At 39.8% G+C, this 19643-nt stretch overlaps 1 protein-coding gene across 4 annotated transcripts in view; it reads left to right on the top strand.

The window, feature by feature from the left end:
• vti1a (vesicle transport through interaction with t-SNAREs 1A) overlaps nucleotides 1-19643 on the top strand; it is a 158367-nt gene that overhangs the window by 85191 nt on the left and 53533 nt on the right. For all 4 annotated transcript variants that reach the window (XR_004634707.1, XM_034707643.1, XM_034707645.1 and 1 more), the window contains exon 6: nucleotides 17003-17073. Coding sequence is in view for 3 of the 4 variants with exons in the window: in XM_034707643.1 (XP_034563534.1) it covers nucleotides 17003-17073 (71 nt within the window). In the remaining variant the exon portion in view is untranslated. The remainder of the gene's footprint in view (nucleotides 1-17002; nucleotides 17074-19643) is intronic.

Here is a 19643-nt window from a genome sequence, read left to right as displayed (position 1 = left end):
TCCAATTGGCCACCCCAGGGGCCACCCCAAAATCCTAAACTATGATTGGCTATTTGCCTTGTCAGAGGTGGGGTTTCTATTAAAATCTATAATTTGGGATGAGTTAAAAGGCTGGCTTTAGATGTTTTTATTAGTGCCCTCAAATGTGACTTTGAAAAAACATCTTGTCCCTCAAGAATTAAGCTTAGAAGATTTATGCCACTTTGTCATGTTTGTTTTTTTAAGTCAAAAGGATTATAACAACTGTTTAATACTCTAATGAAAGTATGTTGTGAAGACAGAAAGGGTAAATGTTATTTATTTGTAAATGCACTGGCCAACCCTGCTTATGTGAGAGCCTCAGTTGGGCCACCCCAGTCAAAAAGATTTTTGACTTTTAGATCAGTGCTTTTCTGGATAAAGTGTTAATTGCTTTTAACTTTAAATAATCAAAATAATAAAAACTCCAAATAGCCTTGTTATTGCACTAAATATCATTAGTTGCCTTAACGTACGGAAACTTTTCATTAATATTAAATCAGTTGGGGCGCTGGTGGACTAGCGGTATAAGGGCCCCACATACAGAGGCTATAGTCCTCGTCTCAGAGGTCGCCGGTTCGACTCCTGGCGGGCCAACTATTTCCTGCATGTCTTTCCCCACTCTCTAACCCCCACATTTCCTGTCTCTCTTCAGCTGTCCTATCAAATAAAGGCAAAAAGCCCAACAATATAACTTAAAAAAAAAAAACTTAAATCAGTTGACTCTTAAAACTTGAATTTACCTCAATGATTTTCTTTTACACCCTACACATAGATGACTCAAGGTAGTTATTTCAAGGAAACAAACACATTAGCCAAGCACCCACACAGCATGAAAATAAACAAGTAAAGTACTTAGCAAGCTAAAGGCTAAAGACTCTGGTTTACTCAGGAGTTGGTGGACCAAGCTTGCTCTTTGTCTGTTGGCTGTCTTCTTAAGCATGTACCTGAAAAGTTAACAGCACGAGGGCTTGAAGTAGTTTGATTCTGGACTTTGGCCAGCATCGGGCACCTCATTGGCTGCCTACATACAAATGTTATTTTGCACAACGTAGGGTGGACAGTATTCATTTTTATTTTGCAGTCTCAAAAGATACAAAACCTGTGTAGATAAGCCATGCCAACAGGTATCGCAGGCCTCGGCTTGTCAAGAGTCAAGTGCAGGGCAAAAAATAAAATGTTTGGGTGTTTGCCAGCCTTGTCTGTTGCCACGCGCTGGTCCATCCAAAAAAAAAGTTGCCACGAGTGTGCTTGTAGTCCTTCAAGCGATGTATTCTTAAAAGTACTGTGTACCTGTTCTTTGAGCAGCTGCAGAGCTCTTCCAAACTCGTGTTGTGTGTTTGTGCGTCTGCATGTGTATGTATGAAGCAGTAGTGAAAATCTGTATTTTCAAATGTTCTTTGACGTGGGTTGATCCTCCAATTGCTATGATCAGAGTTTGTAGTTACTCATGGATAGTCTTTTGAAATAGATAAATTGGGAACCTAAGAGTTGTTGGTCATTTTTTGCTTTCAGTCGCTTGGCTGTGTGGACCACATGCTGATTCTCACAGAGCACAGAGACACATACTTATATGAGGAATCAGCATATTAGTATTAGTTTCCCTCTATAGGGTGTTGTAGACATGCCTGGCTGCTGCTGCTGCTGCTCCTGTCAGTCATGACAGGGTCGCATACCATCGTGCTACCCCTGCTGAGAAAATGACACGTGGCTAAAAGAACCACTGCGTGTAAAGAAATTTTGTCCCCCCCTCCTGTTAGCCAACCTGTCTACGTAACACTATGGCAAGATAAGCTTTGCCAGATGGCATACATTATTCATGAAGGGAAAATAAAACGCATTTAAGGTTGTGTTATCACAGACATGATGACTCTCTCTGTGCGTCTTTCTTTTTTTTTCTACTGTGAACAGAATACTGCAAAACCCTCAGGGGAGCGGCACCAATCGTAGAAACTCTCCCCCTACCCTATTGTCACCTTCGTCTGCAAACTTCAACAAAACAAAAAAAGAGGAAATAATTTCGTCCGGCAGCCACAATGACAATGTGTATTGCTCAGTTATAGATTAAAAGTGAAGGACTTTCTTGAAAAGAAAGGGAATCCAAGACAAAAGGGAGCGACAGGCAAGGGAAGGTTGAAAAAACGGGCCAGCTACTGAGTTGACAATTGAGTTATTATATCATGTCCTTTATGAATAATTAATTTGATGGCACTAAGGCCCCTCAGAAGGTAGATTAAATTAGTTCTGCCATGTCTCAAAACTTAGATATGCTTCATTAGCTTGGGAGATGGTGGCAGGCGGGGTTGGGAGTTTTAATTCATGATGAGGAACAGGAGACATCTTGTCACCCCGGCGGTGATGCACAGGGTTGTGTTACATTTATGTCAGTTGACAGACACCTATAGGAATTCAACACATGTGCTCTTACTTGTATGTCTGCTTGAGATGAGACTTTATTGTGGTCGTCTTTGCAGTTAAGTGTCAGGATTTGAAGTTATGTAATATGCAGGCTTTTTTTTAGGACATGTGTGTGAAAGCAAAAGCTTCAACATTTATGTTCCCACATTTCACAAAATTACAAAAAACAGCTCCTTGTTTCATTTAAAAAATACTTGATTAAACTTCTTGTTTTTTGTAGCCATGTTTTTTCCCCTCTTTATTCAGCAGTACAAAATGTCCTTATCACGTTCTCCTTGGTAATTGCCCAAGCTGAATCTTTTGAACTTGTATTCGACTGAATATCCATCAATTCTCTAAAATAAATAATTGAATGAGAAAAACAAAATGACACAATTCCTCCTTACTGTTGTTTTTCTGCATAGGTACAATAAAAAAACGAGTGGAATCGACAATGCCCACTGTATGCGATAGCCTTTGGCATGCCCCTGACATGCCGTGCCATGTTGTGTGTTTTCACAGTGGAAGCTGACAATAATCTGCCTTCAACTCTGTGGCCCCGGTCATTGTTAAATGAGGCGCATGATGTGTCTCTCTTTTGTGAGTCCCCTCTGTGCCTCGTATTCCCCCTATAATAGCAGTATTATTTTCCTTTTACCAAGGCAGGGAAGTCTGATGGTATTACCCTAAAGTAAAACACAAACTTCTGTTTGTGCTGTCTGTCGGAGCAGGCACAATGTCGCAGTGTTCTGATAACAAGCTCCAACTGTTGCTCGCTCAAAGGAAATTGTCAGAGCACCTTAGATTTGTGAAAAGAGAATTTGATTTATCATCTTTGCAGAAGTGTAACAGTGAATGCCTCCATTACGAGTGTAGAAGGTTGAAATGTTTCTATGGTACAAGAAAGAAAGGAGCTTTTTACATTCAGATCTCCAATGCACGTCAAATAGGAGACACTTTATATTTTGGCTATCATTCTTTTCTGTTTTAATTTCACATTTTAAGCCCTGTTATGCAGAATCAATTCAAGTGTTATAGAATAAAAGTAATTTAATCTTACTTTAAAGCAACTTTATGATTTAATAAAACTAACTTTTCCCTGGCATATTTCTGCAGCAACATAACGCATATAACTGCATAGCTACAGAACATATAGAGATGTACAAATTGTTTAACTCGCTGAATATCAACATGCGAAGCAGGCTCATAGAAATAATCTCCACTGACATATAGTCATAAAGAGCAAGGCTCAAGCTATTAAATGAGGAATCACTGCAACAAGAGAGCTGAACAGAAAACATCCCTGACTCACAGGGTCTTGTTGTCACTGAGAAAAATGAGCATGTCTACATCAGGTGTCAGTCAGAGCATTACCGGGTCACAATCAGTCCAGAGGCAGAAAACACCCGCTCAGGAGGCGCTGATTCTGCTGTTATGCAGAGATGCTGGCATGTCAGCTTTGCAAGAAATCTCTGCGTACTTACTTTCCATCAGTCTGTCAGGTGTGTATACAAAGATGGGGTAAAGTCCTGTAAAAAGCTCTCCACCTGCGTTTCGGGAGTGGTGGGTGCTATGGATCCCCGGCCCCCCAAAAAAGAAACACCAGCTAGTTGGTTCATCTTGAAACATGCTATAAACTTAAAACACCACCCTGATAGCTGGATGTAATATGAGACTACATGTTTATTTCTACCTGAAAAAAAGGTCTGTCAGCACATTCTTAACAACCAGTTATTCAACACTCTGTTTCCTGTGGGGATGTTTACAGTTAACTAAGTAATACGCAGAGGTGTCAAAAGTATTCACATTCATTACTCAAGTAGAAGTATAGATACTAGGGTTTAAAAAGACTTCTGTAGAAGTTGAAGTATCAACTCAAGCTTTTCACTCAAGTAAAAGTGTAAAAGTACTGGTTTCAAAACTACTTAAAGTATAAAAGTAAAAGTAATGTAAGGGGAAAAAATGCCATTAAGGGCAAAAACTTAGGCATGTTTCTAGAGGTCATAATGACTATCATGTAATATTAATATGTTAATGTTGAAATATTTGGGTTGCACCTGTTTCAGCCGCGTTCATGCCCATTGAAAATGAAGGCATTTTATAACAATGATATTAATGCATTTTATTTATAGCCGCCTTTCTTGACACTCAAGGTCACCTTACAACATTAAAACAAACAGAGTTTAAATAAAATACAATTAAAAAGTTTTAAGTGAATGGACAGTGGAGTTGTGGTCAGATGGAGTAAACCAGTTTAAACAGATGAGTTTTGAGTTTGGATTTAAAATGTGGGAGTGAGTCAGTATTACGGAGGTCATGTGGGAAAGAGTTCCAGAGCTGGAGAGCAGAGCGGCTGAAGGCTCTGCTCCCCATGGTAACAAGGCGAGCAGGGGGGACAGTGAGGTGGATGGAGGAGGAGGATCTGAGGGAGCGGACGGGTGTGGCAGTGTGGAGGAGGTCAGAGAGATATGGAGGAGCGTGGTTGTGTATGGATTTGAAGGTGAGGAGAAGTATTTTGTAGTTGATCCAGTCTGTGATGGGGAGCCAGTGGAGCTGTTGCAGGATGGGTGGGATGATTTTAGTACAATACAAATACATTAAAGAACATATATGTGTACTACTGAGCATTAACGTGTTTCATGGAGCTGAAGATATGATGACTAGTTTCCTTTAAGTATTGTAATGGTGCATATAGTCAAACTTCACAGACATGTTGCCTTTATTGGAATTATGTACATCCAAGCATCAAGCACCCACACATATCCAAGACCCGGAACTGCTGGTGTTGACCAAAATGGTCTTACTCAACACAAAGGCTAGATTGCTTCAAACTAATCTAGGCTAGCCAAAATGTTTGATTACTTTATTAAGACACTATCACAACATGCGCATAAATGTAACGAGTAAGAAACTTGGCTTTTTAATTAAAACAAGCCGAAATTAAATAGGAGTAACAAGGCTATTTCTAAAATGTAAGCAGTAGAAAGTACAGATAATTGCGTGAAAATGTAAGGAGTAGAAGTCAAAAGTCGTCTGAAATATAATTACTCTAGTAAAGTATAGATACCTGAAATTTTAACTTAAGTAAGGTAACAATGTATTTGTACTTTGTTACTTGACACCTCTGGTAATACGATACAATTCTTAAAATTTTTACAGCAGTTACACTCTACAGAACTGCTAAGCACATTCAAAGCTACGCACAAAAACACAAAAAGGAGCTCAAGTTTGTTTGTATGCAAGTTGCTCTTAAAACTAATTGCTGTGTGTGTGTCTTTGCTCTGCTCTTTGTCACACCCGCAGCTCTCACACAGCTGCAACATAGACAAATGTTTTATAAAGTCATCTTGGTGTCTCATTAACCCTCCTGTTATGTTGCGGGTCAAATTGACCCATTTTAAAGTCTATTTTAGGCAATATATGCCTTCAAAACCAGCTAAATGCAGCATAAAAATCTGGGCAGCATGTGACAGAAGAGGTGTCGTGTTAATTTATCAACCTCACTTCATACAAAAAAATTAATAATTCAAGATGTAAAATAAAATAAAATCTATGTCATGTAAAACTATTGTATTTATATTTAGGGCTTTCCAATGTACATTAAAAAAAGTTTTAACATTAATTTAAATGAAAAACGAGTGAGTTATCCTCATTGAACCATGATCTGTGAGAATTAAAGAACACCAATGGGGTAAATCTTGATTTGAATGGTTAGTAATGGAGTTAAAAAGTAGGTTAAAAAGAACGTGTAGGCTATTGGGATTTTTTGGGGGATTCTGACACTTTTGGATAATTAAATATGCCCCGGGTCAAATTGACCCAGGAACATTATTGCTGTTCCAGAGAAATGAACTTAACAGGAGGGTTAAGATGTACAACTTACATTTGTGTCTGTTGCAGACCGACATAGACCACCGGATAAACAGCATGACACCTGAACACTACATTTTCTTCTAATGAGTTCTGTGGACTGTCTATGAGCTTTGCACAACTGCACAATGACTGACATAGAAAAATATCCCATGAAAATCTTCACATCACATCCTGATCCATGTGTTTTGATACCTATTGTATCGTGAGGTCTTTGCCAATACTCTGCCCCCTTTTTTGGTATTTTTGATTCCCAAGTGTAGTAACCAGGTTTGGTCCAGTCAGACGCTCCAATGGTTCTCATGCTTTAAAAAACAACCATTCCCAAGACTAACAAAAGACCTTTTGGAACTACCAGACCAGGATAAACAAAACATACACAAGATGTTCTTGTTAGATTAGCTCCGTTTACACTGAGCTTTTCTTCTCTTGGAAAATTATCAGTCATTGATTTGCGTTCATTGATAATGTGCTGCATTTTAAAGGAGAAGTGTTAAGAATAGGGCCTTTTGCTCCAAAATTACATTTCATTGAGAAGAGATGAAGCAGAACAGATGTAACCAGGAAACTAGTAACAATGCTGATTAGAAGCATGAAAACTTGTTTCATTCACAGACACTGAACTGGCCCTCGGTGTTGCAACCTGTCACTCCTCAGCCAGTTTCAGCACTGAGCCCAGTTCTCTCCCTCCTTTTTTTTGCTCTGTTTTTTGGAGCCCTTCCCCAGCTCATGAGTATTAATGAATTCAAAGTTTGAAGAAAATAATCTTTAAGTGTTTCCAACTGTCAGATCCTGTCAGTGCAACCACTTCTAATGGCCTGCGCCTTCCATTCAGGCTAATGTTTGAAGTCTCGCTTTCATGCCCTCCTTTTCCTCCGATGCTAAATTGCTGCCGACAGTCCCGTGTCCCCACAGATTGTTTGTTTGTTTTCGACCATACTTGTTTTACATATCATCGACGTAACGAGGATTCATTTAGTTAGCAGCTAATGGGGGGGAGGGAGGGAGCGGTCTGTTGCTTTCTTATATTCAAATAAGATGTGATCTTGAGTCAGGTAGCAATCTGTTGTGGTGAAGAATGTGCTAAGGAACATGTGAGAACCTCCAAAGCGATGCCAAATATTTTCTAAAAGTAGTACCGATTTTTCATGTGCAAACCACTTGACAGGGAACAGCTGGGCCGGAACAGTCAGGCTGTGCGAGGCGTCACATCCTCATCAGTTCTGAACAGGCGCAGTGATCAAGCATTGATCGAGACACTGTAGAGGCTCCTTTGTGTGCACTTCACTCGATGTTTTCATCAGTTCTAACTTTAACTCACAAACAGTAGGGGCTGGGTGGGCGAATCCAACAAGCACATTTAACAAGTTATTTCATTCATTTAGCAACAAAACCCTATTATCAGTAGGTGTTGAAAAGCGCTAAATACTCCTACCGCTCTGAAGAAAAACACAGAGGGGTGGGGGGGCTCCCAACAGGCCTTGTCAAAACATGCAAATGAGCTTGACGCCAAGTCCGATTTTGACAAACATAATTAAGGTGTTCCAATTCGGGACATGTTAATAAAGAAGACTGCAGGCCTCCCCCAGGTCTTCACTAATCATAAAGCCTTAAAGCTTTGTGTGCGGGTGTGTGTAATTATACGTGTGTGTGTGTGTTTTCTCTCCCCCCTAAATCTCCCATTTTATTGGATAATGAACTGTTGTGGAGTGTTAGATCTTCCTTACGCAGTCTTTCGCTGAGTTTGAGGAGATAGGCAGGGGAAGAGCTGCCCGAGGTGTGGTGTTGTACAGATAATTAAAAGGCAAGAAATTTGTGTTTCGCTCTTTGATCTGCCTGTCAACGTTCTGATTAGAGACGTGAAAGCCTTTAATCAACAGTAATGTGATGATTAACGCTCCTAAACTGTTGAAAACGAACCAGAGGAACGTCAAGTTTTCGCTTTCTTCCTCCTCCCTCCTCCTCCGTACATCCCTCCTTGAGTCCATTCCTGACAAACTGGCAAACTTTCTCCTCCGTCAGTTCCACTGGGGGTTGTTAAATCAGATGTTGTGTTTGATTAGGACCAGCTGACATGTTGTTTTCTCCTAATCTGCCTGGTTTTTACATCACTGGATGAGCTCAAATTTGCCCATTTTTTCCCTCTTCTAACAGAAAGAGCCTCTACTTTGACCTTTAGCTTAGATATAGCCATTAAGTTATTACAGTGGCAATCATTACCGGATTTCTTATTATTTATACACTTCTTAATAAAATCTAATTATTTAAGTACCATACTATAGCACTTAAACTATTGTTTTTATAATTAGGTTGACTATAGCTGAATAAAGTTTGATGTACTAGTGTTTTTTATTTCTATTCATGTGCTTTTATTTTGTTATATTTCAGCTGCAATGTGGCCGGCACAATTGTGTGACACAAATGTCAGTACTATGAATAATGCATACACAAATTAGCTCATTCCAATATGAGTTTTAATTCTTCACTTCATACATTTTTTACAATTTTCACCAAGTTTAATCAACACATAAAAAATCATGTTCCCAGCACTGGAAATGGAATTAATAAGTCCGCTCTGATTGAGCTGAACAATTGACCAATCAGGATACACACAGAAGAAGAAGGTGTATGGTCTGACCAGTCGTCTGTAGAAATTTCCTGGGTTTTAATTGAGGACCTCAGAAAGCAGGGCTGCTGCCCGCACATTGTTGCATGTGGGGCAATCACAGCAAGCACACAAGTCCATTAGTTTTCATTTGGATGGTTCAGTAAGACTGCTTGATTAAGTCCAGGCAATTTGCTTGTAGGAACCCTCATTCTGTGCTCACCCCTCCCGCTTCTCAGCCCTCGGGTTCTCGTTCAGGTTAATTTAATCTGGTTTGTTAGAAATTTTAACACAATAGCTTTATGGCTGTCAGAATTCCTTGGCACTGCATGCGGAGTTTGCTGTTTATTATAGTGTAACTTTGCATATGAATGCTTTAAGACGTCTAACCGTACTTGTAATTAAACTTTCCACAAATATTTTCTTTTCATTTTTCCTAACTCATGGAAAGTAATGTAATATAGGAGAGGCTGTTTTTAAGTGTGTGCAGCTGTGTCCACAGGGATATGTAGGTAAGGGTAATTTCATAAATGTAAAACAAACTGTTCTTTACCAAGCCTCATCAATTCTCATTGAATGAGGGTGAAGGGGACTTTGCAGTTTAAAAGAAATGTAAATCTGCTGATCTGAGAATTTGACTTTGAGGCTGAGGTGAAGGGAAAAGGGGAGGGGGAGCTCAAATGGAAGGAAAATGCAGCTTTCAATTCTCTCCACCCCGGCTCAGCTTTAAACAAATGGTTCTATTACCAGCTGCTCTCCTACAGACCCGGTCATTTATACCCATTAAACCTGCGTCTTATCACCCATAAGACGCTCTTACGTCTCTCCATCCACCAATTGTCTATAATCAGCCATTTAAAACAGCGACGGAAATTTCTTTCGCCTTGCTTTGGTCTGACGGACAGGCAAACGAGCCAGGAGGAGGAGGAAGGGGGGGGGGACTGGGGGGTAGGAGAGAGGGATATTTTCTATGGAATGATGAATAGGCCAAGTTGAGTGGCTGACTAACAGAGATCTGTCTTAATCAGAAGTGATTTGTCAGAACAGGAGCTGTGCAGGGTCAGGGCGCAGGCGATGAATAAAACAGAGACTGGCGGAGTGAAGAAAGGCCCCAGAAATCCACCCTGACTGCCCACCACCGCTCATACACATGCAAAAGGAAGCACCGGTGTACAGGCTAAGTCAGGATGTACTGTTATGGTTGTACTTCTCCTTGCCCAGAATAGCACCTGTGTTTTTTAAGATACTTGGACTCTTGCAAGATCGGGACAGTGCTTTAAGTCCAAAACTACCCATCCATTATGCTATTAGAGAGGAATCTGTGTTAAATAAATACCCAAGGAAATATACCTATATTGAAGACAGTGTATTTGTCATAACTGGATAAATGGATACCCCCATACAGATTCTGATTCCTTACCTTTTGTATTGGCTGATACTGAGTTCCCCTCCAATACCAAACATACACACTATAACTATAATTGTTGACTTTTACTGGAATTGATAACATCACACTTTCTTGCTAGCACTATAGTGTCTTAATTTCCTACAGTTGCATAAAAGGTCAGTTTTTAGAGAGAACTGCTAAATTATGATTTTAGATTGGTATATTGGATGGGAAACTTGTTGGTACCCAAGCAGAAACGGTGGCCAATACATGCTCCAATGTTGGTAGAACTGTTCTAATACATTTACTAGTATCAGTATTGGAGTGTAGCTAAATGTTCCTGTCCAAACCAAGCGGCAACCTCCAGTCTAAAAATATGAGTCCAATGCGGAAGTGTTAAAAACTGCAGTTCATCGAGGATCCACTTGAGGCTGGCTCCGGAAGTACCAGTCCTAATTTCTGCTGTAGTCCTAAACTGCCAAACCTCCACACCCTGCACCAAATTAGCTATAGGTAAGCCCATCCTAGTAAGTAGTTCAAAGTGAAATGTTGACTGCCCATTGTTCGGTTAAAATTACCAAAACCGGAACAAAATTTATACAATGTTGTGCAAACCCCTGCCTCACTCGTTGGGCTCCAACAAGCCCCAATGGGTTCAGGTTGGGTATCTACTCTCTTCGGTATCAGGGCCTGTTACTGCCAAAATTTGGTATTGGTATTGGTATCAATAATTTGATGATTTGTCAATGAACTTATCTGAAACTGTAACTTAGTCAGCCTCCTAGTTTAAATCAGCGACCTGTGTTTTTTCCACCAGTAGTATGTATTTTTATTTGATCTGTCTAATATTGGAGGGTTACTCTTTTAACAGGTAACAAAATCTGTATCGGAAAGACACAAATAATGTCAGAACATCTCCACCTGGTTTCGAAACACTAGGAATCTCTTTGACTTTTATTTCCTGCCCATCCAACATAGTAACAGATCTGGATCAACATGCAGTAGAGTTTGTTATTATTATAAGTTACCTGTCATAACATAGCTGAACCCCCCAGATGCTACCTGCCCCCCCTGTGACCCAGCACTTGGCACCTCTTTATTTCGTAGCTCTATCTCAGTGTGAAGGCGCTAGCCTCATGGCCTGTGGGCTCAGCATTACAAATACATCCCAGTGTGGGTACAACTTTGATGGAGGTGATGAAAGTGTGTCACCAGGCGGTTGTAGACTTGAGAAGTCCTTAAAAAAAAAAGCTTCTCTGGAAGTGTACAAAGACAGGTAACTTTATTCACCTGGGAGTCACAGGCAGATAAGTTGACTTCAGCACTGAGTGTGTGTCTGTCTGTGTGTGCATGTGTGTGTGTGAGCGATAGGGAGAGAGAAAATGGATGGTCTAACATTTACCAGGCTCCTCCTCACTTCCCATCCAGCCATCCCATGGGTTTCCATACCGCGTTTGTTGGAGTGTGTGGCTTGTCTCTGGATACAAGTGTGTGTGGTAACCTTCAAAAAGTGGTCTCAACTGCTTAATGAAAAGGAGCCGAGCTGAGCCCTCAGAGCAGCACCACTGTCAGGTCTTGTACCCTTTCAGCTCTGGGGACGGAAGGAGCAAGGCAAAAAAAAAAAAACTGCGACACAGAAAAAGGAGACAGAGCCTTCAGACAATGTGTAACTGCTCTGAAACAGCTGCTGTAAAATAGATGATGCCTCCAATTAAATGTGTCCACACACTGGAGAAAGCTGGAGGCTTGGATGAGGCCGGAGGTGTTGGAGTTATGAGCTGTACTTTCCCTTGCCGGGCTTGACAGTTTATGATATTTATATTTCACACAGAACTTTGAATGATTATTCCAGCCTTTTCTTTACAAAGAAAAGAAGTGAACTATTTTGATACAGGAAGAATTCAATAGTATAAGGGCAAAACTTGTTGTTTAATCTTTATTGATTTATTTGGCATTTTGTTTCCCCTTTTCTTCTATTTATTTATGGAAAAATGCCAGGATAAGAAAAAAGAAAGAAGGAAAATTAAAAAAAAAAACCTAAAGTCCAAGCTGAGGTCTTCAAAATGCTTATATTTTTCAACCATAATTCAAGGATAAACATTTAACTTATCAAATTTAACAAGAAAGGCAGCCATAGCAGACAAAAATAATTTACTTAAAGCTCCTGTTGGGGGTTTGAGCTGGTTATGGCTCAAAATGAAATGAATACAAATGTCTAATTATGACCTATAAAAGCAGATATGATAATCAGCAGCAATATTGATTATTTCAATAATGTAGTTACTGATTCCCAAAACTGCTGCCAGAGGTGTCCTTAAAGCTGAAATATGAGGCACACTGGTACAGTAAGACACAATCTGCTTTTAGTGTATTCCTGTGTGAACACTTCCATTGCATTCAGCAATGTGCAGTTTCTATGCAGCTGGGCAGCTCTTTCTAGTACCATATTATCACTACACTGCCAGCTTATCATACGGTAGTTGAGGACGGGGGTATAGATGGACCCACTGCCAACAACCAATCTTCCAAGACTAGCGACACCCTTCTCCTCTGGTCATTTGTCTCAAATCAGAGATAATTGCATTTTATACCTCAAATTTTACGGTAGGTGTCAGATGTAGCAACTAGCTTAACTTTCAACTCTCAGTGACTGATGCATTTGGCTAAGATCGGAAAGCATGATGAGATTTAAAACCAAGCGGTAACCTCTGGTCTAAAAATTATTCGGAGTCCAATTCGTAAGTGCTAAAAACTGCAGTTCATTGAGGATCCGCTTGAGGCTGGCTCCGGAAGAACCGGAAACCAAATACACACCAATTAAAAAAAGACGATCTTTACAGCAGGAGTAAACATGTTTACAGCCTAGTTCAAAAGACGAGTGTAGTCTGGATAGCTTATTTCTCGATCGACACACACTGTACACAGGGTGAACTTTTCTCTAACGCGGCAATTTTGAAGATATTGAGATTACGAGTCTTCCAATGTGAGGCACAGCTGACTGCGGGAACACTGTAGGTCTTGGCTAGGAGGCTCAAAGCCCGCCTCTCTACGTCACAATCACTTGACAGCAGCAATATGGCCACCGTCAACAATTGGCCTCAAAACAGTGCTTCAGAAACAGATGGGTGACATCATGGATCCTACGTCCATATTTTATATAGTCTATGTTTAAAACAAAACAATACTTGTACATGTACACAACATAATTAGCAAAGGGACTAGTGGTACCACTTTGTCCACAGGGGGCGCCAAAATCTATGCAAACGTTAAAGTTCTTTACAGGAGCTTTCAAGACTCTTCCGTTTGTTTTATTGACTTCATTTTAATGTTACAATTACATTCAAAGCACTAGTAAAGTAAATTGTGCAGTTAATATATTTTCCATCCACCTCATCATCATTAGCAAAACAGTGCAGTGTTCAGCTACAATAAAATAGAGCTGTACTCTAACGTCTTCCTAATTCCCTGATCTAGTCTTTATTTCCCCCTCGACCTAATTTTTGCCCTCAACTTTTCTGTACTAATTCTGTTTTGCATTTACATTAGTTTGAGTTGAATTAAGGCTCTCTGGTGCTGCTGGTGTGAGTGTAATGTAATGGAATAATGGGCTTGTTAAATGGACCTTGGGGGATGGGGATCTTTAACAAGTGAGTCAGAGCAAGGCCTCTGGGCTAGGGTTATTTAAATTGTTAATAGCTGTTTAAACAGGAGGGGAATATTTTATACGCTAACGAGCAACAAGTCGGGGGTAGTAACCATAAATGATTTCCTCTCTCCTGCTTTGTTTTTGTGCATCAGTGGTACACTTTTGATCAGAAAAAAATAACACACACTTTTGTCCTGGTCATAAGTTGTATTTTTCTTTTATGTTTTAGCAGTTTGAAATGATGTTTGGGCATGAATATGTAATTTGTTCATATTCCCAAATCACATGCACTTCTATACAGAAAGTTTTCCACAATATTTTTACTACAGGGATAAGTTTACCGTATATGTTCATGAGGCATCAACAGTTCTAGGATTGAAACGTGATTGTTTTCAAATGAATGAGTGTGATGATAACAGGGAAGATGATGATGGTAAATGGACTTGTACTTAGATAGCGCTTTTCTAGTCTTTCTGACCACTCAAAGCGCTTTTACACTACTCGTCACGTTCACCCATTCACTCACTGATGGTAGAGGTTGCTAATGTAGTGAGGGACCATCAGTATTAGTTGATCTCATTCATTCACATTCACACACCTCTGAACAACAGAGGGAGCAATTTGGGGTTCAGTGTCTTGCTCAAGGACACTTCGGCATGTGACTGCCAGAGCTGGGATCGAACCACCAATTGATAGACAACCGACTCTACCCACTGAGAGATAAGATAAGATATCCTTTATTCGTCCCACAATGGGGGGGAATTTAAGTGTTACAGCAGCAAAGTAGACAGTGCAAAACAGTGTAAAGCAAACGTGAGCATATAAATTAGCAATTAAAGTTATTAGCAATTAAAATTAAAGAAGTAAAAATAAGCATATATTACAACGTATAGACACAACTAAATAAGTAAATTTACAAATTTACAATCTTGGAGAGTCTTTAATTATCCTTCAATATTTTGATTTAACCAAGTATTTGTTGTTGTTCCCAAAACCGTTCTTTCTCCCAGTAACTAATGAAGTCTGTCACGTTTGACTGGACAACAGGACTCAAACAAGATGAATGTAATTGTAGATACATGTCAGATAATGAGTGATATAGAATAAAGACTGCAAACACTAAACATTCCCTAGGGATGACTTGTGTATTTCTCCGATGGCTCAATGTTAGGGCGTAAACACTGAGAATGCCCACGCAGCCCAAAGAAACGATTACCTTAGCTAAAACTTTGCCAGCTCAAGTTATCCCAGTAATTGCAATAATCATTCTGAAGATATATTTAAAATTTTGCAGGGGCAGATGTGGTGTCTGTAATGTCTCAAGACTTTTTTTTTAAACCAGTAATACAAACTTTATAATGTCAGCTTTGTTTAATATGCACTTTTGTATGGAGGTTTTCCTATAAATGCAGGTTGTTTGTATAGATCTGTCCAAGTAAGGGGAAAAAAAATAAGTAACTGTGGTTATTCTGTGAAATCTCTGAAAAAAAAATCACATTATACTACGGAAACCAACGGTGTCATTGTATTCTCTGGACAGCCACAGCAGTGTGCTGTCCTGTTCAAAATCCACACAGCTGTCTTGTAAGAAAAATCCTCACTGAGTGGATGTAATGATTGCTCAGTACTACCGCTGAGCTATCATTGGAGGCCTTTTCTCTGACTACCTCATCTATCTTTTTACACATTACAAACCTTTCCAATAATGCACTTGCCATCAAAAAACAAACAAACAACCCTCTGCTGCAGTCCCTGTCACACTCATTTGTTTTAGAAAAAAACACACAACCCTGACAGAGATGGATAGATGTGCTTATTTGTCTCTTTAACAGAAGATTTCCGCTACAACTCCCTTCCTGTTTATCTCTTGTTCTCACTCCGATGGCGACGGGGGAGGGCTTGTGTTTTTACGGTTATTAATACCTGCACTCAGTCTTTTAATCTGCCCTATTTGTCACATGTGACTGTCTGACTGCACTGTTTAATCTGAGTATCCTTCAATATGTCTCGTCCCAGATTAGAAATTAATGAAGGCAGGAAGAGACACATTTGAGTCAGTTACAGTATAAGAGGGGGGAAAAAAAGGGACGGGATGAATGGGAGACGAATGTCGTTCATTTGACAGTGCTTTTGCTTTTTTCTTCTTTTCCCTGTTCCCCTTTCCTTGTCTCTCTTTCTCTCTTTCTCTCTCTTGTTTTGCTGCCAGATGTAGCCCATTTTTGCACTGCTCCCCACCCCCCCCACCCCCCCAAACAGGCGCTCAGCACGTGGGCCCTTTGGTGTGCGGCACCTGTGTAGTGTAATACAGTCAGCAACTGCGTTGTTTATTCCGGATTTGTTTGGTGTGCTTGAAAGCCTGTCTTTGATCCATGCAAAGATTCTTCACTTCTTTTCCTTTTTTTCCTGATTCATCGTCTGCCTCCCTCATTTTTAAACACTAATACTCTACCAGTATGGTTACATTGATGGCAGCATTGTTTTATTAAGTAGAAAGGGGCAGCTTATTTGGCTCATCTTCTTGTTTTTTTCTTCTTTTGTCGTCTTCAACCCAAGGGACAGGAAAATGACAGTGACCACTGACAAGCTTGTCAGGTGCCTTGTCGGGGATGTTTTATAACAGCGTGTTAATGTGTTTACATCAACAACTGACGAGAGGCATTTAAAAAAGACTGGCTTAATGAATATTACATTGGCTAAGTGGACCCCGCTGACAGGCTGGATGCTGGGGTATTGTCTCCTACAACTTCATGACTATTTACTACAGCATTTTAAGGAGGTTTAAAAAAAGCACTCTTCCCATAGCAACAATATTCCACCATCTCAAACTCCCTCTGGACAATGTTACAGTGACAGCTACAAGATTTTGCACAATGTCTGCATGCATAAAGCTTTTCATAAAAAAAAAAGACTCAGTGAATGAAACTACGTGAAATAATTTAAATATTTACACTCTAAAAAAACTGGTTAGTGGCTGTCCTAATAATAAGAGGTTGTATATTTCTGCAAGTGTACGACCTCAACCATTTTTCCTAAGTGTCAAACACACATTTCCTCACTCTGCATCTCCTTCTCTTTACAGAACAAGTGGGTCAGGAGATTCTTGCCAACCTGCACAGTGACCGTGAGAAGATCCAGAGAGCCAGAGAAAGGGTGGGCACACACTCACACATGCCACCTGCACACACTCATCTGTCTATTCTAACAAGTGTTTGTGAGACCGTAAAGGTGTTACAGCTGCTTAGCAATGTTGACAACACTCCACCACTTTCTGCTTGGTCTGCCAAGTAAACACCCAGAAACAAGTTTTCACTCCTGGCACATGCGCTTTTTTGGGGCATGCATTTGTGAAGTAAGTCAGCAGGATTTAACTTACAAGGTACTCTATTTACAGGAGTTGTAGCAGTTGTATCAGAAGTCAATTGTATTGTATCAGAATGTCTGCATTTACAATAATCTACCTACAAAAACAGAGATTATATATTAAAAATCTAATACATTAAAGGAGTTAATGAAATAGGAGAAAACAGGGACTACCAGCAGCACTGAACAGGCCCTCATACCTTTGTGCACATCTGAGCATGGTGCATGTTGGAGTTTGCTGTATGTCATTTTGTGGTGCAAGTACAGTGTATTGCAGCCTCACTGTCTTCAATTGTCATGTTTTGCACACACCATGAAGTGACAAAACACTGTACATTTTATGTTATATTACTGAATAGTGTCAGCCAAGGCTTGTTACCTCTTACCAATAGGTGGTGCTCTGACAGAAGTACACCAGCTAAAGAACATTTTATCCTGAAAGTTTCTTCGAATGGTACGAAATGTTTTGATTTGGATTAAATTTACCCCGCAAGAGGTGTTAATCCAAGTGTGACCGCAGGAAATGGCTGAAAAAACCCACACTGGTTTTCAGGTGTCAAAATTTGAGGAGCTGTCACAGACATGCCAGAAAAAAAATAGCTTTTTATCCTTAAGGTCTTTTTTAGTGCATTACCAAACTTGAAATAGTTAAGATTATCATCAGAGGAGTACATCTCTGAAGAACACATTGAAATGGCTAGGAATAAGCTTGCATTTACCAAACATTTTAGATGCCAGTCAGACTTTTAAAAATGTCTTAGCATGAAACACAAGCCTACCAACTTTCAGAAATTCTGATTTACTGTGCGAACTTTAAAAATGTTGTAGGAGGCGCCACTGAGCTATTAAGCCACACCCCCAAAAATCTTTATTAAACTTCTAATTTCTCCACTGGGCTCAAGTGTACCAAGTTTTGTGATTGGACAAGTGTCTGTTGTACAAATGCTGTTCAATGCTTGGGACCTAATAGACTTAAAAATTAAACAGATTGAAGTTTAAGCTGATCAAACTTGCCCTACCTGTTCAAAAAAGCATACAACACATGACCTCTACCCCTGCCCCACCTCTGTCCTTGTTCTGTTTTATTTATGTTTTATATTTATTTTTATCTTATGTAAAGCGACTTTGAGTATTAAAAAAGCGCTATATAAATAATAATTATTATTATTATTATTATTATTATTATTATTATTATTATTATTTATTTATTTATTTATTTATTTATTTTTTACATAACATCTGCCTAGTAGGGCCTGTTTCCACTGATAGAGCTGTTGGTGGACACAGGCCCTTATAGGCAGCAAATCTGAAATTAAAGCTGACTGTGTCAAAGCCACTACATTGGTATCATTTCATGCTATCTATGGCCTTTGTAAATAATGTTTATCATCTAAAAAGATTTCCTAAAATCCTGGTCTGACTTTGGACTGTAAGGCTTGAATATTTATTTTGTTATGCATTCAAGTAAGGCACTTTATTCAATAATTGGGGATTTCAAAAGCTCAAAAAGATGGTAAAATGTTGAGCACTTTATTCCACATCTAATGATATGAAATCAGTGTTTTTGTGGGCACCTATAATCGGTAAAAAATATCTTTCCCTATTATTTTCTTCTCCTGCCTGAATGGGGTTCACTGTGCCAGCTGCCATCTGTCCTCACCTTCCCTCCTTCACTTCTCAGCACTCTTTTCCACTTCCCTTCAAAGAGTCCTCCTCAATCCTTAACACTGCCCCTCCTTACATCCAGCCAGCCAAACAGACAGGTAGGCAGACACAGAAAAAAACCAAACACAGGAAGGGGCACCCAGAACGCAGAATGCTTAAAGACCACAACATGGCAGAAGGCCTTGCACAGGCGATTTCAAAGGAAAATCAAACATCTCCTTTCAAAACGGTCCACGGTGTCTACTGAGAGTACCTGCTCTCTCTCTTTCTTTTACTTGCTCTCTCTCTCTCTTTCTACTCCTTCTTTCCCATGAGTCTTCTTTGCTGAACCCCCCCACCACTTGCACACAAACACATACACACACTTAGAGGGCTTAAAAGACCGTTTGTTGGGCAAAAGAAAAGTAGAAAGAGATCAAGATGTAAAGATGCGGGATAGAAAGGACTGGTTAACTGCTCTTTTACATTAAATAGATGGAAGGTGAAAGAGGTATAGTTTTAGCATAAATGCCACAACAGGAACAAAAAAACACACACACCAATCTACACACAGAGCACATAAAAAAAACAAAACACAAAGCTCTGTGCTCGGCAGGGGGTGTGGCCTTTTGTTTTTCTTTTATGGTACAAATAGAAGTCAATGGAAGGTTTCAGCGCTGGGTCAAAGCTGTATGCTTTACACTCTGAACCACTGA

Source organism: Notolabrus celidotus, chromosome 18 (genome assembly GCF_009762535.1).
Source record: "Notolabrus celidotus isolate fNotCel1 chromosome 18, fNotCel1.pri, whole genome shotgun sequence".
Taxonomy (NCBI): domain Eukaryota; kingdom Metazoa; phylum Chordata; class Actinopteri; order Labriformes; family Labridae; genus Notolabrus; species Notolabrus celidotus.
The sequence above is the reverse complement of the archived record's forward strand: the minus strand, read 5'-3'. Positions and strand labels throughout refer to the sequence as shown.